A 20,166-nucleotide genomic window follows, 5' to 3' on the forward strand; every position below is an offset into this window, starting at 1 on the left:
CAAGTAAATGGTAAAAAGTCAAACACGAACAGGAGAGCAGCCACTGCTTAGTAGAAACGAGAAATCCAATTTTGCTTCCAACATCTCAACATGGCTTGTTAACAAATGAAAATTTGGCTTTGTCTCTTTGCCTTTGCTTTAAACCAAGTGACAAGGAAGTTAACTGCAAGGATTGTTAGGCTATTTTCTCTTTAAACACTCTGAATAACTAACTCAGGCTGGTACTTGTCTCTTGCCTTCCATTATGATGTACAACACTTTCAGAGATCTCTATGTATATGCATCTCTTATAAGAAGTCAGAGTTTCATATTACATTTAAGTTTTTAGTAGTCTAAAAATATTATTTGCACTGAAAGTACTTATATTTTAGTACTCTGTAATGTGATGTGTTTTATGAATTAAGAAACGTTTATAGATTGACCAGATTCCAGCTCTGGTGGTGTTTCTGTAGACCTCAGCAGTACATACCTGCTGTCAATCAGGAAGTCAGGCACATTTGAAAGTTCCAGGAAAGGTGCCCTGGAGAAGGGGAGACTAGAGAGAAAAGTATGTACCTCACAAGTGTGGTTTCGTCTCCACAGAAGAAACGTGGAATGGGAGGCAGTTACATTTCTCAAGAGACTGGTTCTCTTATTAGGTAAGAATATACAACAAGTAGACCAAGTTTACCCACTTTATTTTAAAAAATGTAAAAGGAGGGATTTGAGGCTGTATTCTAGAAAGCACCTTTTAAATCTAAAAGCTTGACATCTGCAAGGCTGTTCAAGAGTCTGGGTTCCAGCAGAACACCACCTCTGTGAAGGGAGGGTGCCCTCCCTGGGTTTCAGCTTCCACTGGTTCTCTGCTTAGGCACATTCTTTCCCCTTAGATAAAAGGAGTTTCCCCTAACAGTCCTGACACACTGTCAGTGAGACAGCATCAGCAGCTTACTCAACAGCCACCCTCTAATATCTTACTCTCACAGTTATTCTCTACAAATAGTTAAACACTTTAAGTTAATTTAACCTTTTTCTATAATATTTACATTAGACTACGAGGCTGATGGTGACTGTTCATAGAAATGTCTTATATGGGAACTATAGAGACGGCTCTGGAGTTACAAGCACTTACTGCTCTTGCAGAGAACTAGGTTTGTTTCTTAGCATCTACACGGTATCTCACAAGCACCTGTAACTCCAGCTTCAAGGGACTGATGACTTTTTCTGACCTCCCAGGGCACCAGGCACACACATGGCACACAGACATTTATGTAGGCAAAACACTCATACACATAAAAATTGCCTTCCATCCTCGTGTCTGTTTGTCTACAGTGCCAGGGTCAAGCCCATGACCTTACCTGAGCAAGCCCCTTACCCCGAACTGCACCTGTAGCCCTTGCTTTAGTCTTCTGCATTTTAGTTAGTGTAGTTATCCTACAAGTTTTCAATCACTTTCTAGATGCATGGGTCATGTGTGCAATGTACATGTTCCTGGGGGTGCATGTACACATACATGTACATGTGGCTAGAGGTCAACTTCATTTGGGGTTTGCTCTTCAGACTCTGCTCACCGTGATTTCTGAGAGTCTCCACCTGGATTGGAGTTTGTCAAATGGGTGGTCTGGCTATTCAAACTCGGGTTTTCATGCTTGTGTGACACACGCTTTTTCTGACTGGAGTCTCCCCAGCCCTCACTTTGTATTCTTCAACAATGTTACTTTGCTTCTAAACTATAAAAGGCGGCTGAGGAGATGTCTCTGTGAGCAAAGTGCTTCCTGTGCAAACATGAGGACCTGAGTTTGGATAACCAGAACCCATATGGCATGGTGGCACATGTCTGTAGGCCTAGTACTTAGAGGGGTCAGGGGTACAGGCTCATGCCCAAAGCTCACCGGCCACTAGTCTAGCTAAAAGGCAGCTAGCTCCAGGCTCAGTGAGAGACTCTTCTAAAAGAAAAAAAGTGCAAAGTAATAGAGGAATACATCTAACATTAGCCTCTGGCCTCCATATGTGCAAATATGGGTGAACACATCTGCAACACACACAAATCACACACCACAGAAAGCAAAAAAATGAAGATATGCTTAATAGCACGTTTACAGTTTTATGAGCACACACATGTCCACCTACAATTGTATTTAACTTCTGTAAAGTAGGGGAGTCAACGAATGAGGCTGAGGTTATGGCATGAATCTCTGAGGCTTTGTTTGTCTACACCCTGTAAAGGTCATTCTTGACCCTAATAAGCTATTGAGCAAATTACATTTTTGTTAAGAAGTAGTTACAATAGCTGGGTGTAGTGGATTATATTTTACATGATGTGTTTATCCTGGATACAGGAGAGGGAATCCAGCACTCTGGAGGCTGAGGCAAGAGGATTCCCAGCTCAGGACAGCATGCTGTCAGCAATAGAAAATACTGAAAACACAAGTTAGTTAGTAGGATGTTGCTTACTTTTAAAACTGTAACTTATGTTCTGCAGGATATTTTTATATTACTGTACCTATGGCAATGACAATTAGAAACTTTATATTTTAAATAAAAGACTAACAATGTGAAAAGTATCAGAATTACCTTATAGTAATGATTTCCCCTGGGTTTGCCCTTATGAGCCAGCTACAGTTGACTTTGGCAGGATACTCAGAAGGCCAGCCTGGACTCGTGATTATTCCACTCGGGGCTCGGATTTGTTCTGGAGTCTCTCCACAAGCTGGAAGATAGCCAAAGCGACCTTAGCTAATCACTACATCCCAATGAGAAAACAGCATTTCTTAAAACAAAAACAAAAACAAAAAGCAAACACTTCAGAAGTAAAATCGCATGCAGGAAGATGTGGTTCAGCTCAGAGAGCCTCTCTAGTCCACTCTGCTATTTTATTTTCTTCCCCTTTAGAAAAAGAAGCTTATCCGTACTTGGATATTACTGGCAGGCAAGGGAATTTTCCAATTAGATCACTCAGGCATCAGAGTTTTAGGTTTAAGTAGAGAGATCAATCAATTCCCCCATCGATCTTTTCTCAAATTTATCTTTTAAATTCATTTTATTGGTGAGCTACCTAAAGTCCAATACTTATTCAGTAAATGTACTTAGATCTTTAGGATCATCAAGTTGTTTTCTGTGAGCTTTAAATAACCATAAGATACTGAACTGCAGTTTTTGATACAGTAAGCCACTGGATAAAGACAGTAAGACATTAAAATACTGCACAACTGTCCCTGCACTTACTCCATTAATAATCTCGGGCATAATCACAGGGTTGTGATTTGAATGAGAATACCTCCACAGGCTCAGAGGTACCTGGTCCCCAGCCTGTGGCATTATTTGGGGAGGTTTAGGAAGTGTGCCTGTTGGAAGAGGAATATGTCAAAAGCTTCGTGCCAGTCCCAGCTCACCTTTCCCTCCTGTTTGTGGAGAGGTGAGCCCTCAGCTCTCAGCCTGCTGGTCTGGCCACCCTGCCTCCTGTGGCCTTACCATCCACCCTCACCACTCTGAACCACAGGTACCCCCAAACCCTTCCCTTCTCTAAGTTGCCTGGGTCATGGTGTTTTTAATCACAATAAGAGAAAAATAATGAAGACGAGGGTCTTGAAAGAGTCCTAAATGATTGAAAAATATCTGAACACCACAAAAGAAAACATTCATGCCCATACATGCTTTTACTTAACCAGAATCATGCTGATAACCTGACATTGTATTTTTTCCCACTAAAAATAAAAACACTTGGCTAGACAGGAAAAAGACAAAGAAAGAACAAAAGAAAGGTTTTAGTAGAACTGAAACCTTGTAAACTATTATTTCATACAATTTTAATCAATTATATTTGCTGATGTTTAAAGCAGTAGCTGACAAGGTCACATAAGGAGTTATTAGAAATCCTGGGACAATTTTCAGAAAAAAAAAATGATAAAAGGTATATATCAAATTACAAAAACCCCGACGAGCACTATGTTCCAATTAATTAATCAGTATATATACCTATAAAAAGCATAGGACGAAATGAGTGAGTATAAGCAATGCACTTGGTATCACATATAGCCTGAACTCTGACAGTTTAAAAGATCAGGTGGCCAGACTTGTAGACAGCCAAATACCCTCACTGCAGCTACAACTGGATAAAATCTTTCCTTTTAAACAGAGATTGATGTCCACTTAATTTAGGTCAAGGATGACAGGAAATAAACTGTAGTTAAAGAAATCTCATTGATGGTGTTCAAACTGTCAAATTCTTGTCTACAGAATTCACTGTCTGTAGAAAACCCACATCCATGTTTTAAAGTATGTTCTACTGCAGAGTACAGGCTCAAGCCTTGAGGAAACCAGAATGCACTGCCCAAGGGTCAGATGTAAACCACTTTTAGAACATGGGGAGTCATGGCTCAGAATACAGGCACTTACACCAAGGGCTCCCTCTGCCTTCATGCCCAGTCACAATCAAGTTCCTCTCTTACTGACTGATCAGCTAGTTCCAGACTGCCATCGCTAAGCTTCATTACTACTAAATTTCTTGAGTTGGGCATGGTGGACGCTCCTCCAGTCCCAGCGCTTGGGAGGCAGAGGCAAAGGATCAGGCATCTCTGATGACACCGAAGAATAAATGCCCTCCTTACAAGGAAAAAGACTGATTTTAATGAATGATGATTCAGAAAAAGACTCAATTTCTCCAATGTAATTCTATTATGAAAACTTATTGAAAATAAAGTACAGCTTTGTTTCCATTTCATTAAGACAACCACAACAATCTCATGGAAAAAAATTCTAAAGACCTTCTTGCTGTTACTTGTTACCAAAGCATTCTGGAACTCTGGATGGAGTCAATTGTGACACATCATTAAAACCTCCAACTTTGAAATAAACACCAGATTAACTTTAGGGAAGAACTAGAAGGATTAATTTATTATTAGTCTTTTTTTTTTTTAAATTAGATTTTAAGAAAAAGAAATCCAAGTACATGAGAAACCAATAGGTGGTGCTCACATACCAAAAAATTAAACTTTTGTGTGGACACAGGACACATGTAAATATGTATAAACACACACGAACATATATGAACATGCTTGATCACACCCGAATACACATGAACAACTGCACAAAGCTGAGCCACGCCGCTGATGACAGGGTTGATTATTTTAATACTTATTACACTTATACTTCTAGCCGTATTCTTAGTGACATTATTTTAAGGCATACATCATTGCCCTCAGTAAATACAAAACTAAATTACAGTATCAAAGATTTTCCTTGAATTCATTTTGGATACTCTGACTTTGTTTTGCACATTTGCAACATGCCAGAACTTGGCATTTTGTCACAGTGGCTTTTAAAGAACCTATGTTAATGAAATTCCACGTGAATACACATATCATTGTATAAACTTTAAGTCAGTGTTAAAATATCACCCCCTCAAACATTTACCATTCTTTTTGGTGACCCATGCCATTTTAGTCAAGTCGCTCAAGTGCAGTGTATTGGCTACATAGATAAACTCTAGCACAATCATAACATGGCCTCCTATACCTAAGAAAGAATGCATTAAATTGCTAAAACAAACTATTAAAATCTTCCTCTTTGGTTTCAGTGAAGAGTTTGTACTGCACTGACAAACTGAACCAGCTCTCTCTCATCTGCCATACTGGCTTGGCTACGGCATAAAGTACAGTATAAACTTACTTTTAATTCCTCCATGTTAACAAGGAGTTACTCCTCGACTGCCTCCAATATCTACTTCAGCCCTCTTGCCCCATCTCTTTTTCTGTGGTGCATTTCCAAACGCTACCCAGGATAAGCAAAGCTTTTCCTTGTGTCCCTCTGATCTATTAAAATCAGACTTTCAATCCTAACCTTGGCCATAGAAACGGCACTCACACACCACTCACTGCCAAGTCCAGTGGGTCCCCAGTTCCCAAGATTTTTCTAGAGCACCTGGCATTAACTTTTCTTTTTTGCTTCTTGTTAGGGTCTACTCCCTTGACTGGCTGACACACATCTTCTGTAGGTTTCTGGGATTCCTTCCCCTTCCCGGCCACTCTGGTCAGGCAGTGTTCGTGGTGTGTCCAGGGCCTCTCTTCTCTTCACTCTTCCACACACTCTTACAATCTCAGCTACAATCTACAGGTTAAGGCTTAAACTCTGGAGCCAGGGTCTCTGCATGGTCAAGGGCTCACTGGACGTTCCAAGCTCACATTCAGTATGGTCAGAACTGTGTGTTTCCCAAATCCTCTTTACTCTATATTCTACATCTTTACTTGGTTTCAGCATCATTTGGTCAAGAGAAAAGGCAGGTGAGTAAAATGGAAACTCAATTCAAGAATACCACAGGTCATCTCAAAAAATTCAAAAATAAGATTTGCTAATGAGAAATGGAGGGTTCAGTTGGAAGTCAAACTTGCTTTCACGACCTGTCACCAAAGCCCAGCCTTATAGTGTCTTTCAACCCCATTTCTTTCATTATGTTAGATTATGTTAGCACTTTATACATGCCCCCAATCCCTTCTCATCCCAACACTTCAGCACTGATGTTTAACATCAACTAATTTGAAGTGGTTTATTGTATTTAATGTAATCAAATTTAAGCTGCTATTTTCTTGCTTTTAAATGGGTATTTAAATAACTAACACCAAGCAAAGGGTACTGAAGGTATAAACATAATTATTTTGATAAAGGAATTCTAATGCTTTGATTGGCTATAGTATGGTCAGTGAATAATATCACACATGCCAACTCAGATTGGTGAACAGTAAAGCCTGGACTGCTCCAGGAGCTAGACTTGGCTCAGCAGGAAGGAGGGCAGAGGGAATGAAAAAGCACTTTGTAAACTGAGTTGCTGGATGAAAGTCGGGATGAGGATGGGGGTAGGACACATACCCCTCAAACTTCAGATTTGTAACTTTTTTAAAAAGTTTATTCATTTTTTAAAAAAAGTTCACATACATTGGTGTTTTGCCTGTATGTATATCTGTGTGAGGAGAGTGTTAGATCCCTTGGAACTGAAGTTACAGACAGTTGTGTTGCCATGTGAGTACTCAGAATTGAACCTGACTCCTCTGGAAGAGCAGCCAGTGCTCTTAACTGCTGAGCCATCTCTCTAGCCCCCACATTTATAACTTTTTTGTTTTAAAACAAAACGCTTGTATTTTTAGCTTGTTTAAACCTCACCTTTCTAGATTTTAACAGAACTCTCAATTTATATTTCAATCTTGATCTTCTTTTCCTATATTCATTCAATCCATGCCTTCTCTATTGCTTATACATAATTATTTTAGCTACAGTCTAGTTAATTCTTTGGTAAGAGTGTAATGAATTGGCATACAATAAGAATGTATGTAATTGACAATGGGAGGAATTTTGTCAGTATAATGTAAAGTGGTATGGAAAATTTCCCGGCATGCTAATGATCTGAAGTAGGAGTTTTAGTTAAGAAAAGTATTAAAAAAGGCTGAGAAGCACCCTCCTTTACGAATAGGAGCAGCACTTTGGCACCTACAGAGCTGTCTGTTTTCTTGTGGATGCTCACCCTGGGAAGCTGCAAAGCCACCCCTCTGTGAAAACAAACACCTTCCCAGAGAAGACTTTGTCTGAATCATGTTTGTTTGCTTTAGTGTATCAGACTGTGTAGTGGGTAGCCATCCCAGCATTGGCCTGGAAGTTCCAACCCCCACTGAGGCTTTGGTAATGGTCACGCCCACAAGGCGGGGCAGAGGAGGAAGCGGAAGACGAAGGATCGGGAAGTACTCACTCTCTTGGTTCCCGGACTCTGGACGCTGGAGGTAGACCGAGCAGAGTTCTCCAGAGAACAACGCCGGATTGTGCTATACCCTTGCCAGACCCTGTAACCTACCCCCTCATTTGTAAGTACCCCACAAAATAAACCTCCCTTTTAACTACGTGGAGTGGCCTTAATAATTTCACCAATAAGACTGTTTGAAACAAATGTCCTGAAGAGACAAGCACCCGAGTCTCGGCCTATGTGGCTGCCTCAAACAGACCACGTCTAGGTACAAAATGCCCTTGGATATTTGACCACTTTAGTATTCTGACTGGTATTTCATTTGTTTTTTCTATAATTATAAAGTTAAATAGTTCTAAAAGATCTGTACCAACACCACTTTTCTCAAAAGTCCTGCTATTTTAGTATGTGATTTGTAAAGCACGAGGTGTCCAAGAACACACACAGACACAGACACAGACACACACACACACACCATATCAAAAATTGCTATTATTTAGTCTTTGTTCATTTTGCTTTCTTAATTAGCAACATCAATTGTTTGTTCTTTGAACACAAACAACAACCCCTCCCCCCAATCCCAAATCTACTTAATTTACTTTGATGGGCACTGTTACCATAAATAAAATTCATGCACAAATGATGACACACATCTACAGTTTTTACAAATCTTGATTAACTCTAGGAATAGAACCCTGCCCCACATAAACGGCTCCTAACTGTTCATTAAAAAGACAGCAACTCGATAGGGTTGGTGGCCTTCACACTTGGGAGGTGGAGTCAGGAAGACTGGGATATGGAAGCCTACTTAGGCTGCATAGCAAGACCCAGCTCAGAAAGCTACACTAAAGTCAAGTAAACAAAAAGAAGAAATAAGCAACAAGAGTAACATGACGGCAGCTTCCAGCTCGGGCCACATCATCTTTGTAGGCACACAGAGTGACCAGGTCACAAGCCTTCAAAGTCTAGTGTTCATTCCAAGGATGAAAGACAATTGCTAGACGGTCTTATTAATAAAAACCCGGAGCCAGATATTGGGGTGAAAAACTGAGAGATCAGAGAAATTGGACAAGCCACAGCCAACCTCACCTCACCAACACCTGTCTCCAAAGGCAGCTACTTCCTGTCTACCCACGCCTATATGACTTTCTGTTCTGCCATCTCATTTCCTCTGTCCGCCCAGCTGTCACTTCCTGTCAGACTGAACAGACCTCCAGACCTTTATGGTTAGTGCTGGGATTAAAGGTATGTACCACCATGCCTGGCTCTGTTCTCGGTGTGGCCTTGAACTTACAGAGATCCAGATAGATCCCTGCTTCCCAAATGCTAGGATTAAAGGCGTGTGCTTCCATTGCCTGCCCTCTATGTTTACTACAGTGGCTGGCTTTTTCCTCTGATCCTCAGATAAACTTTATTAGGGTGCACAATATATTGAGGACATAATACATCACCACAAAATGGTATCTAGTATCAGGACATCTGCACTGACTCAGAGAAAACAATGACATGTTTCCAATCCTGGTGGCTAAGGTTCACCAGGCTTAACTATGAACTGCTTCTATTTATCATGCATGCATTGTTTCTCAGAAGAGAATTTACTGAAGAATGAGTAGGTTGAGAGGTCCTTTGATGGCTTTCTTACTAAGATTTTGATATTAGATTCCCAGTTTAAAATAAAGTTATCTTTTTATGACTTAAAAATTAAGCAAAACTAGTAAGAATACAAGATTTTAGGTTTCTATTGATATGTCAATAATCTTACAGTAAAAGCAGAGACCTGTGGTTGGAAAAGGAGATTAATATAGGTCTATTTTTTTTTTTTTTATAGAAGTCATTCAAAAGTGGAAGGTTCACATGACTTTTACTAAGATGAGGATGGGAGAGAAGAGATCATGTCAAAAAAAATCTTTCAATTTCAGATTTCAAAGTTTTTAAAGCTTGGAAAAAGAAGTTAGCAATGAAATTTATGATTAGACCTAAAGTACTTGTTCAAGAAAATGTACTATTCCCTGTTCAATGGATAAAAAACCAGGTTTCTTTTCAGAACTGACAAGCGTTGATACTTTATGGCAGTAAATAGTCGAGATTCAGAGGGACATGAAATGTATGTGGTTCTGGGTTTTATAAATCACAAAACTGAACTACAAGTTAGTAAATTACACTCACGGGCTACTAAATTTCACAAGACAAATATCAAGGGCATGAAAAAGAAATGATATTCCATGGAAATAATAGCTGGGAAGGATGTACAATTATTAGCTAAATCTAAGAAACACAACAGCTACTATAGGAAATATGTAATAAGGTGGGTATGGTGGTACACGCCTTTAATCCCAGCAGAGGATTAATCAGGAGGCAGAGGCAGGTGGGTCTCTGTAAATCCAAGGCTAACTTGGTCTACAAAGTGAGTTCCAGGACAGCCAGGGCTGTTACACAGAGAAACCCTGTTTTTGGGGCAAAATGTAATAAATACAGGGCTAAATGATGTCATATGTATTTGAAGTAACTTAAAGAAAATGCCATACATACTTAGAGAAAGATAAACAAACATGGTATAAAGCATGTCCAAATACTCTTGACAAGATAATCTGAGTGCATCCTTCCCTGTTTGTGAGTCTGTCTTGGCTAGTGTGGATGAAATGACATCACTGCGTTCTTCTAGCTGCTTCAGAACCTGCCTTTTCCTGTATCTACTTGCATATCCTTCTCTATACTTTCATAGTTCAGGAGGCTTTTGTAAAGTCCTTGCCGCCCCCCCCTCCGCCTCCCCGTTCAATAATACCATGTGTGTAACTCCATGTGTGGGAAGAAAAAAGATAAGCTGAAAAAGAAAACATGTAAGCAAATACTGTTTAGAGGGGTTGATTCCAAAAAAAGAGATACATTTTGAAAAAACAAACAAACAAACAAAAGCCATCCTTGGGGCTGGGGAGACAGCTCAGTTGGTCAAGTGGGTGCTTTGTGAGCACAGGCCCGGAGCTCACTCTCTAGTGCCCGTGTGAAGATAGGTGTGGAGGTGTGCAATTACTCAATCTCTTCGCTGCGGAGGCAGAGACGTGCACCCCTGATGCTCACTGGCTGGCCATCGGTCTATCTTCCTCCACAGACTCCAGGGCAACTAGAGATCCTATCTCCAATGGCAAATAAGCGCTGGTGGAGTGCTCAGTGACCGTATGTATCACAGGCCATCACGGTTCAAGGCACATCATGGACAACAGATCAGAAAGACTGTAGGGGCCAGAGGTTGTGGGGAATTGCTGTGGAACAGTGTCCTCTGGACAGGACAGAACACTCATGAGTTACAGTCATAAACTCATGCCTGCATAAGACCTGCACATCCTCAAGCCAGTGGACACTCCAGACTAGGTAGAGGAGAAGCTCCTGAACCTTAGCCCTAACTAGATGACAGCTGGGAGAGGCAGATTCTTTAAGGGTGTAGCTTCAAGTAGGTTACCCATGCTGTAGTGCATGGCCTCACACCCATGTGCATATGGGCTGTATTAACTTGACTCAGTGGGCAATTAAAAAAGGGAGGGAGGGGTTGGAGATTTAGCTCAGTGGTAGAGCGCTTGCCTAGCAAGTGCAAGGCCCTGGGTTCAGTCCTCAGCTGGGGGGGGCATGGAGTTGGGAGGGGGTATTTTGGGAAGAGATGAAGGCACACAATAGTAGATTAAATTACACTGCACACACACACACACACACACACACACACACACACACAATTTTCAAAGAATTAAATATTTTTTAAAAACCAAAGGGAATGGCTTCTGAGTATAGCTTACGCAAAATGACCTCTGGCTTCAAGATACAGGTATGCACAGGTATGTGAATCATTAAACACATGGCAAGTACTGTGACCATGCAAGTCAAAATCAATGAATGTGGAAAAACAGAACATACTGTTAAATAATTAGCATACAAATCAGATACCTACTGACCCACTGCCAATTTAGAACAGTAGCAGTATGAAAACTTAAAGCCATAGGCCCTTTGAGAAGCCATAAGGCAGCATACTACCGTAGAAGCTTCCTAAAACATATACATACATGAGAGGAATTTAAATGGAGTCACCATATAAAGGGACATAATGCCCCAACTAGATATCCAGTAAAACCTCCAGTGCCAGTAATGGGTTATAGCTTGGTAAGTTGTTGGCCAAAGGAGTCCCACAGACTCCCCTAAACACCACAGCTCTGGCCATGGAGTGACACTGGGTATATAAACCAGATACCAGGGCAGGCCTCATGCCCAGGAGGAAGTGGCCATCACAAAACCAACCCCACCTTGTTTGTTTGCACCTCTGTTTTATTATTGTCTGGTTATTACTTTCCTTTCCCTTCTTTCTTTCCTTCCTTAGTTTGTTTTGATTTTTCTTTTGTGGGGCTGGGTTCCTGGTTTTGTTTGTGGGGAAGAAGTTGGGGCAGAAAAATATGATAAAAATATTGCATGAAAAATCTTAAATAAAATTTTCTTTAAAAAAGTTAGTTTACAGTGCTGAGGATGAGACTTTTGTTCCAAGTCAGAAGTTTACAGTTCACAAGACCTTTGAAAATCATCAACATGAAAAGTAAGCTGACTTTAGCCTAGATCCCATAGCTATAATAGCATTAAAACCCGGGGAATATACGTAGTTTTACAGTTTCTAAAGAGTGAACCCTATTTGTAAAAACTCATCTAGAAGAAGCGATCAGCTCTAAATTATTTCCTTCAAAATTAACGATAGGGAACTCCCACCTGGACCAGAGGTGAGTGCCTGGGGTCACACCCAGAGAGGCTCGAACCTAGGTCCCAGCCCTGGACACCAGCCATCCCGGGGAAGACCTGCCCAACTTGACCTCAGTTTCTGGCCATCTGGTGGGCCCTGCAGGAAGGTTCCCCTTTTCTAAGACCACAGGCAGACCCTGCAATCTCCACACCTGGCCCCCACACCCATCTGCCCAAGACCCCAGCCACTTCCTGAGACTCAAAGACCAGCCCCTAGCTCCCATCCCGCCCGGAGCTCCCATCTGGACAAGATACTGAGACCCTAGCCACTTCCTGAGACTCAGAGACCACCCCAGCTCCCATCCAGCTTACAGCTTCCATCTGGACCAGAGAGAGGCTCCCTAAATCTGTCAGTTCTGTCTGGACCAAGTGTGCTGATAAGACCAAAAATGAATCCTTAAGGAGATGGGCAGACGTCAAGGCAGAAGAACATACAAGAAAATAAAGAGCAATACACCATCACCAGAACTTAGCCCTCCTCCAACAGCTAGACCTGAACATCACAGAATGGAAGAAGCAGAAGAAAACAACCTCATGTATAACATCATGAAGAGGCTAGAGCCATATATAGAAGAAATAAAAAATGAAGTGGAGGAACAGACAAACAAAAAATGGGAAGAACGTTATAAAAAACTAGAGGAAAGGACAATTAAAGCAGAAGAAAACAGTAAGTCCCTGAAAGAAAACCATGAAAAAGCAATGAAACAGATGAGGGAAACAGTCCAAGACCTGAAAAGGAAAATAGAAAAAATGAAGAAGACACAAGCAGAGGGAATGCTGGAAATAGAAAATCTGAGTAAACAAACAGGAACTTCAGATGCAAGTATAACCAACAGAATGCAAGAGATGGAAGAGAGGATCTCTGGTGTTGAAGATACGGTAGAAGAAATAGATTCATCAGTCAAAGAAAACACTAAAGCCAACAAAGTCATGACCCAAAATGTCCAAGAAATTTGGGACACCATGAAAAGACCAAACCTACGAATAATAGGGATAGAGGAAGGAGAAGAATACCAACTCAAAGGCACAGAAAATATATTTAACAAGATCATAGAAGAAAACTTTCCCAACTTAAAGAAGGAAATGCCTATGAAGATACAAGAAGCCTATAGAACACCAAACAGACTAGACTCCCCCAAAAAGTCCCCTCGCACATAATAATTAAACAACTAAATGTACAGAATAAAGAAAGAATATTAAGAGCAGCAAAGGAAAAAGGCCAAGTGACTTATAAAGGCAAACCCATCAGAATAACACCCGATTTCTCAATGGAGACTTTGAAAGCCAGAAGGACCTGGACAGATATAATGCAGACACTAAGAAACCATGGATGCCAGCCTAGACTAATATACCCAGAAAAACTTTCAATCATCATAGATAGACTGAACAAGACCTTCCAAGACAAAGCCAGATTTAAACAATACTTATCCACAAACCCAGTCCTACAGAAAGCACTAGAAGGAAAATTCCAACCTAAGGAAGTCAGATACACCCTCGAAAACACAGGCAACAGATAACACCACAGCAGTAAACCCCAAAGAAGAGAAGTACAGATATACTACCACCAACCCCCCCCCCCCAAAACAACAACAACCAGCAATGAACAATCACTGGTCATTAATATACCTTAATATCAATGGGCTTAATTCACCTATAAAAAGACAGACTAACAGAATGGATATGAAAGCAGGGCCCATCTTTCTGCTGCATACAAGAAACACACCTCAAATTCAAAGATTGACACTACCTAAGAACAAAAGGCTGGGAAAAGACTGTCCAATCAAATGGTCCTAAAAAGCAAGCTGGTGTAGCCAGCAAAATAGACTTCAAAAGAGATCAAGAAGGACATTACATACTCATCGCAGTAAAGACCCACCAAGATGAAGTTTCAATTCTGAACATTTATGCCCCAAACATAAGGGTACCCACATATGTAAAAGAAATATTACTAAAGCTTAAATCACATATAAAACCCCACACATTAATAGTGGGAGACTTCAACATCCCACTCTGGACAGATCTGCCAAATTGAAACTTAACAGAGAAATAAAGGACTTAACTGATGTTATGACTCAAATGGACTTAATTGATATCTACAGAACATTCCATCTGAACAAAAAAGAATATACCTTCTTTTCAGCATCCCATGGAACTCTAAAATCGACCACATACTTGGCCACAAAGCAAATCTCAACAGATACAAAACAATTGGAATAACCTCCTGCATTCTATCAGACCACCATGGTTTAAAGTTAGATTTCAACAACAACAAAAACTACAGAAAACCTACAATTTCATGGAAACTGAATAATGCTCAACTGAATCACCAATGGGTTAAGGAAGAAATTAAAGACTTCCTAGAGATCAACGAAAATGAATATTCCACATACCCAAACTTATGGGACACTATGAAAAGCAGTGCTAAGAGGGAAATTCATAGCACTAAATGCCCACATAAAGAAGTTGGAGAAATCTCACACTAGTGACTTAACAGCACACCTGAAAGCTCTAGAATAAGAAGAAGCAAAGTCTCCCAGGAAGAACAGACTCCAGGAAATTATCAAATTGAGAGCTGAAATCAATAAAATAGAAATAGAGAATACAAAGGATTAATGAAACAAAGAGTTGGTTCTTTGAGAAAATCAACAAGATAGACAAGCCCTTATCCAAACTAACCAAAAGACACAGAGAGAGCATCCAAATTAACAAAATCAGAAATGAAAAGGAGGACATAAGAACAGACAATGAGGAAATCCAGCGATTCACCAGGTCATATTTCAAAAACCTCTACTCCACAAAACTTGAAATTCTAAAAGAAATGGATAATTTTCTGGACAGGTACCATATACCTAAGTTAAATCAAGACCAGATAAACCATTTAAATAGTCCAATAACCCCTAAGGAAATAGAATCAGTCATTAAGTCTCCCAACCAAAAAAAGCCCAGGATCAGATGGTTTCACTGCAGAATTCTACCAGATCTTTACAGAAGACTTAATACCAATACTCTTTAAATTGTTCTACACAATAGAAACAGAAGGAATATTACCAAACTCCTTCTATGAGGCTACAATTACCCTGATTCCTAAACCAAACAAAGATGCAACAAATAAAGAGAACTACAGACCGATCTCCCTCATGAACATTGATGCAAAGATACTCAATAAAATACTGGCAAACAGACTCCAAGAACACATCAAAACAATTATCCACCATGATCAAGTAGGCTTCATCCCAGGGATACAAGGGTGGTTCAACATACAAAAGTCTGTAAATGTAATACACAATATAAACAAACTCAAAGGAAAAAAAAAAAAAACCACATGATCATCTCACTACACGCAGAAAAGGCATTTGACAAAATCCAACACCCCTTCATGATAAAGGTCTTGGAGTGATCAGGAATACAGGGAACATACCTAAACACAATAAAGGCAATTTACAGCAAGCCAACAGCCAACATTAAATGGAGAGAAACTTAAAGCAATACCACTAAAATCAGGAACAAGGCAAGGCTGTTCCCTCTCCCCATACTTATTCAATATAGTACTTGAAGTTCTAGGCAGAGCAATAAGACAACATAAGGAGATTAAGGGAATACAAATTGGAAAGGAAGAAGTCAAGCTTTCCTTATTTGCAGATGACATGATAGAATACATGAGTGACCCCAAAAATTCAACCAAGGAACTGATACAGCTAATAAAAACCTTCAACAACATAGCAGGATACAAGATCAACTCAAAAAAATCAGTAGCCCTTATATACACAATAGACAAACAGGCTGAGAAGGAAATCAGAGATACATCACCCTTTACAATAGCCACAAATGATATGAAATACCTTGGGGTTACTCTAACTAAGCAAGTGAAGGGCCTATATGACAAGAACTTTAAGTCCCTGAAAAAAGAAATTAAGGAAGACGCCAGAAAATGGAAAGATCTTCCATGCTCATGGATAGGCAGGATAGTAAAGCATAGTAAAAATGGCGCTCTTACCAAAAGCAATCTACAAATTCAATGCAATCTCCATCAAAATCCCAACACAATTCTTCACAGACCTGTAAAGAATAATACTCAACTTCATATGGAAAAACAAAAAACCCAGGATAGCCAAAAGAATCCTGTACAATAAAACAACCTCTGGAGGCATCACAATCCCTGACCTCAAGCTCTGCTATAGAGGTAACGTAATAAAAACAGCTTGGCACTGGCATAAAAACCAACATGTGGACCAATGAATCAAATTGAAGACCCTGACAATAATCCGCACACCTATGAACATATAATTTTTGAAAAAGAAGCAAAAACTGTACAATGGAAAAAAGAAAGCATCTTCAATAAATGGTGCTGGCATAACTGGATGCCAAAGTGTAGAAGGCTGTAAATAGATCCATATCTGTCACCGTGCACAAAACTTAAGTCCAAGTGGATCAAAGACCTCAACATAAATCCAGTTACTCTGAACCTGATAGAACAGAAAGTAGGAAGTAGTCTTGAATGCATTGGCACAGGAGATCACTTCCTAAATATAACACCAGTAGCACAGACACTGAGAGAAACAATCAATCAATGGGACCTGTTGAAACTGAGAAGCTTTTGTAGAGCAAAGGACACGGTCAACAAGACAAAGCCACAGCCTACAGAATGGGAAAAGGTCTTCACCAACAACACATCTGACAGAGGGCTGATATCCAGAATATATAAAGAACTCAAGAAATTAGACATCAAAATGCCCAACAGTACAATTAAGAAATGGGCTATAGAACTAAATAGAGGAAGCTCAAATGGCTGAAAGACATTTGAGGAATTGCTCAACATCCCTAATTATCTGGGAAATGCAAATCAAAATGACTCTGAGATACTACCTTATACCTGTCAGAATGGCTAAGATCAAAAATACTGAAGACAGCTTATGCTGGAGAGGATGTAGAGCAAGGGGAACTCTCCTCCATTGCTGGTGGGAATGCAAGCTTGTACAGCCACTTTGGAAATCAATACGGCACTTCCTTAGAAAATTGGGAATCAATTTTCCCCAAGTCCCAGCTGTAGCACTCTTGGGCATATACCCGAGAAATGCTCAATCATACCACAAGGGCATTTGCTCAGCTATGTTCGTATCAGCGTTGTTTGTAATAGCCAGAACCTGGAAACAACCTAGATGCCCTTCAACTGAAGAATGGATCAAGAAAATGTGGTACATATACACAATGGAGTAGTACTCAGCAGAGAAAAACAATGACATCATGAGGTTTGCAGGCAAATGGATGGATCTAGAAAAAAATCATCCTGAGTGAGGTAACCCAGACTCAGAAAGACAAACATGGTATGTACTCACTCATAGGAGGATACTAGATATTAAACAAAGATGACTAGACTGCTACTCACAACTCCAGGGAGGCTACCTAGAAAATAGGACCCTAAGAAAGATACAGGGATCGCCCAATGACAGAGAAATGGATGAGATCTACATGAACAACCTGGACGTGAGTGGGGGTAATGAAGGGCAAGGTTTGAGGGAAAGAGAGCTTAGTGGAGCAGATCCCAGCTGGATCAAGAACAGAAAGGGAGAACAAGGAATAACAGACCATGATAAATGAAGACCACATGAGAATAGGAAGAAGCAAAGTGCTAGAGAGGTCCCCAGAAATCCACAATGATATCTCCACTGTAGACTACTGGCAATGGTCAAGAGAAAGCCCCAACTGACCTAGTCTGGAGATCGGATGGCCAAACACCCTGTCGTGCTAGAACTCTCATCCAATAACTGATGGAAATGGATACAGAGATCCTCGGCCAGATCCCAGGTGGAGCTCCAGGAGTCCAATTGTTGAGAAAGAGGAGGGACTGTAAGAGTGTGAATTGTTGAGACCAAGATTGGAAAAGCACAGGGACAAATAGCCAAACTAATGGAAATGCATGAACTATGAACCAAAGCTGTGGAGCCCCCAACTGGATCAGGCCTGTAGTTGGAGAGCTTCTCTCCAGGTTCCACCAAGCCCCCGTGGTCCCACAACCCACGTATAAAATAATCACACAGACACTTATATTATTTAAACTGCTTGACCATTAGCTCAGGCCTACCATTGTCTAGCTCTTACTCTTATATTTAGCCCATTTCTGATAGTCTATACTTTGCCACATGGCTTGTGGCTTACTAGTGTCTTTACATGTTGCTTCTCATGGCAGCGGCTGGCAGTGTTTCCTCCCAGCCTTCCTGTTCCCAGCCTTCTCCTCTTCCTTGTCCCGCCTGCCCTATCCTTCCTGCCTGGCTACTAGCCAATCAGCACTTTATTTATAATTTATACAGAGTGATATCCACAGCACAGGCCCTCTGGATAAGTGAGACAATTGAATAGCTTGAACTGTTTGGGAGGCATCCAGGCAGTGGGACCCAGACCTGTCCTTAGTGCATGAGCTGGCTGTTTGGAACCTTGGGCTTACACAGGGACACTTTGCTCAGCCTGGAAGGAGGGGACTGGATCTGCCCGTACTGAATCCACCAGGTTTATCCCCAGGGGAGTCTTGGCCCTGGAGGAGGTGGGAATGGAGGGGAGGGGCTGGGGGTAAGGTGGGGTCGGGTTCGGGAGGGGGGAGGACAGGGGAACCCATGGCTGATACGTAAAATTTAATTAAATTAAAAAAAGAATTAATGATTGCATCATGCTTGGAACAGGTGTCCCCCGCTCTCCTGGCTTACCCTTTCAAGGCTCAGCCTGTGGCAGCACTGGGAAGCTGGGGGTCTCTAGGAAGGGAGGAGAAACTCTGCCTGCAGACCATCCCTTCTGCCCTCGTCCTGGCAGTCACAGTCACAGCTGAGCAGATTCCTCCACTGTGAAGTGCTGTCTTGCCACAGGCACAACTCAACAGGTCCAAGTGACTATCAAATGAAACCTTAAACCATGAGGCTAAGTAACTGTTTCTACCTGTGAGATGACGAACACAGTGAGAGAAGGCTGACCAAAACAACACCCGAGATTCTCCATTTGATGGTAAAGAGAACGTACATGCAGGTACCCATGGGTAAGATGCTGGCGGCATGGAGCAGAATAGCCGCAAGGAAGCTGAGGAGGTTCTCCAGATTCTCAAAACAACAACAAAAGAACAAAACATTCTTTTGAAGAGAAACAGAGGAGACAGCAGATAAGGCTGGAAGAATGAAGCATTCTCAAAGACGGGAACAGAGGATGGAGAGTCAATCTGGAGAGCAAACATGCTAAACCTATGGGCCACTGAGAACACAGGGCAAATGAGCTAACGTGTGGGAATCTGCATGGCATTGGAGTGGTCCTCTGTGAGATGTCATGTGAGGATGATGATGATGGTCCTCTGTGAGATGTCATGTGAGGATGATGATGATGGCCCTCTGTGAGATGTCATGTGAGGATGATGATGATGGTCCTCTGTGAGATGTCATGTGAGGATGATGATGATGGCCCTCTGTGAGAGGTCATGTGAGGAGGAGGATGGCTCTCTGTGAGATGTCATGTGAGGATGATGATGGTCCTCTGTGAGATGTCATGTGAGGATGATGATGATGGTCCTCTGTGAGATGTCATGTGAGGATGATGATGATGGCCCTCTGTGAGAGGTCATGTGAGGAGGAGGATGGCTCTCTGTGAGAGGTCATGTGAGGAGGAGGATGGCTCACTGTGAGATGTCCTGTGAGGATGATGATGGCCCTCTGTGAGAGGTCATGTGAGGA

General features: G+C 41.2%; 1 protein-coding gene across 2 annotated transcripts in view; it reads right to left on the reverse strand.

Moving 5' to 3' along the window:
• The window catches only part of Lrp12 (LDL receptor related protein 12), an 84,104-nt gene that overhangs the window by 10,736 nt on the left and 53,202 nt on the right, over positions 1-20,166 (reverse strand). For both annotated transcript variants that reach the window (XM_036208377.1, XM_036208376.1), the window contains one exon: positions 2,554-2,689. In XM_036208377.1, coding sequence (XP_036064270.1) covers positions 2,554-2,689 — 136 coding nt within the window. The remainder of the gene's footprint in view (positions 1-2,553; positions 2,690-20,166) is intronic.

The sequence above is a fragment of the Onychomys torridus genome, chromosome 16 (assembly GCF_903995425.1).
Source record: "Onychomys torridus chromosome 16, mOncTor1.1, whole genome shotgun sequence".
NCBI lineage: Eukaryota > Metazoa > Chordata > Mammalia > Rodentia > Cricetidae > Onychomys > Onychomys torridus.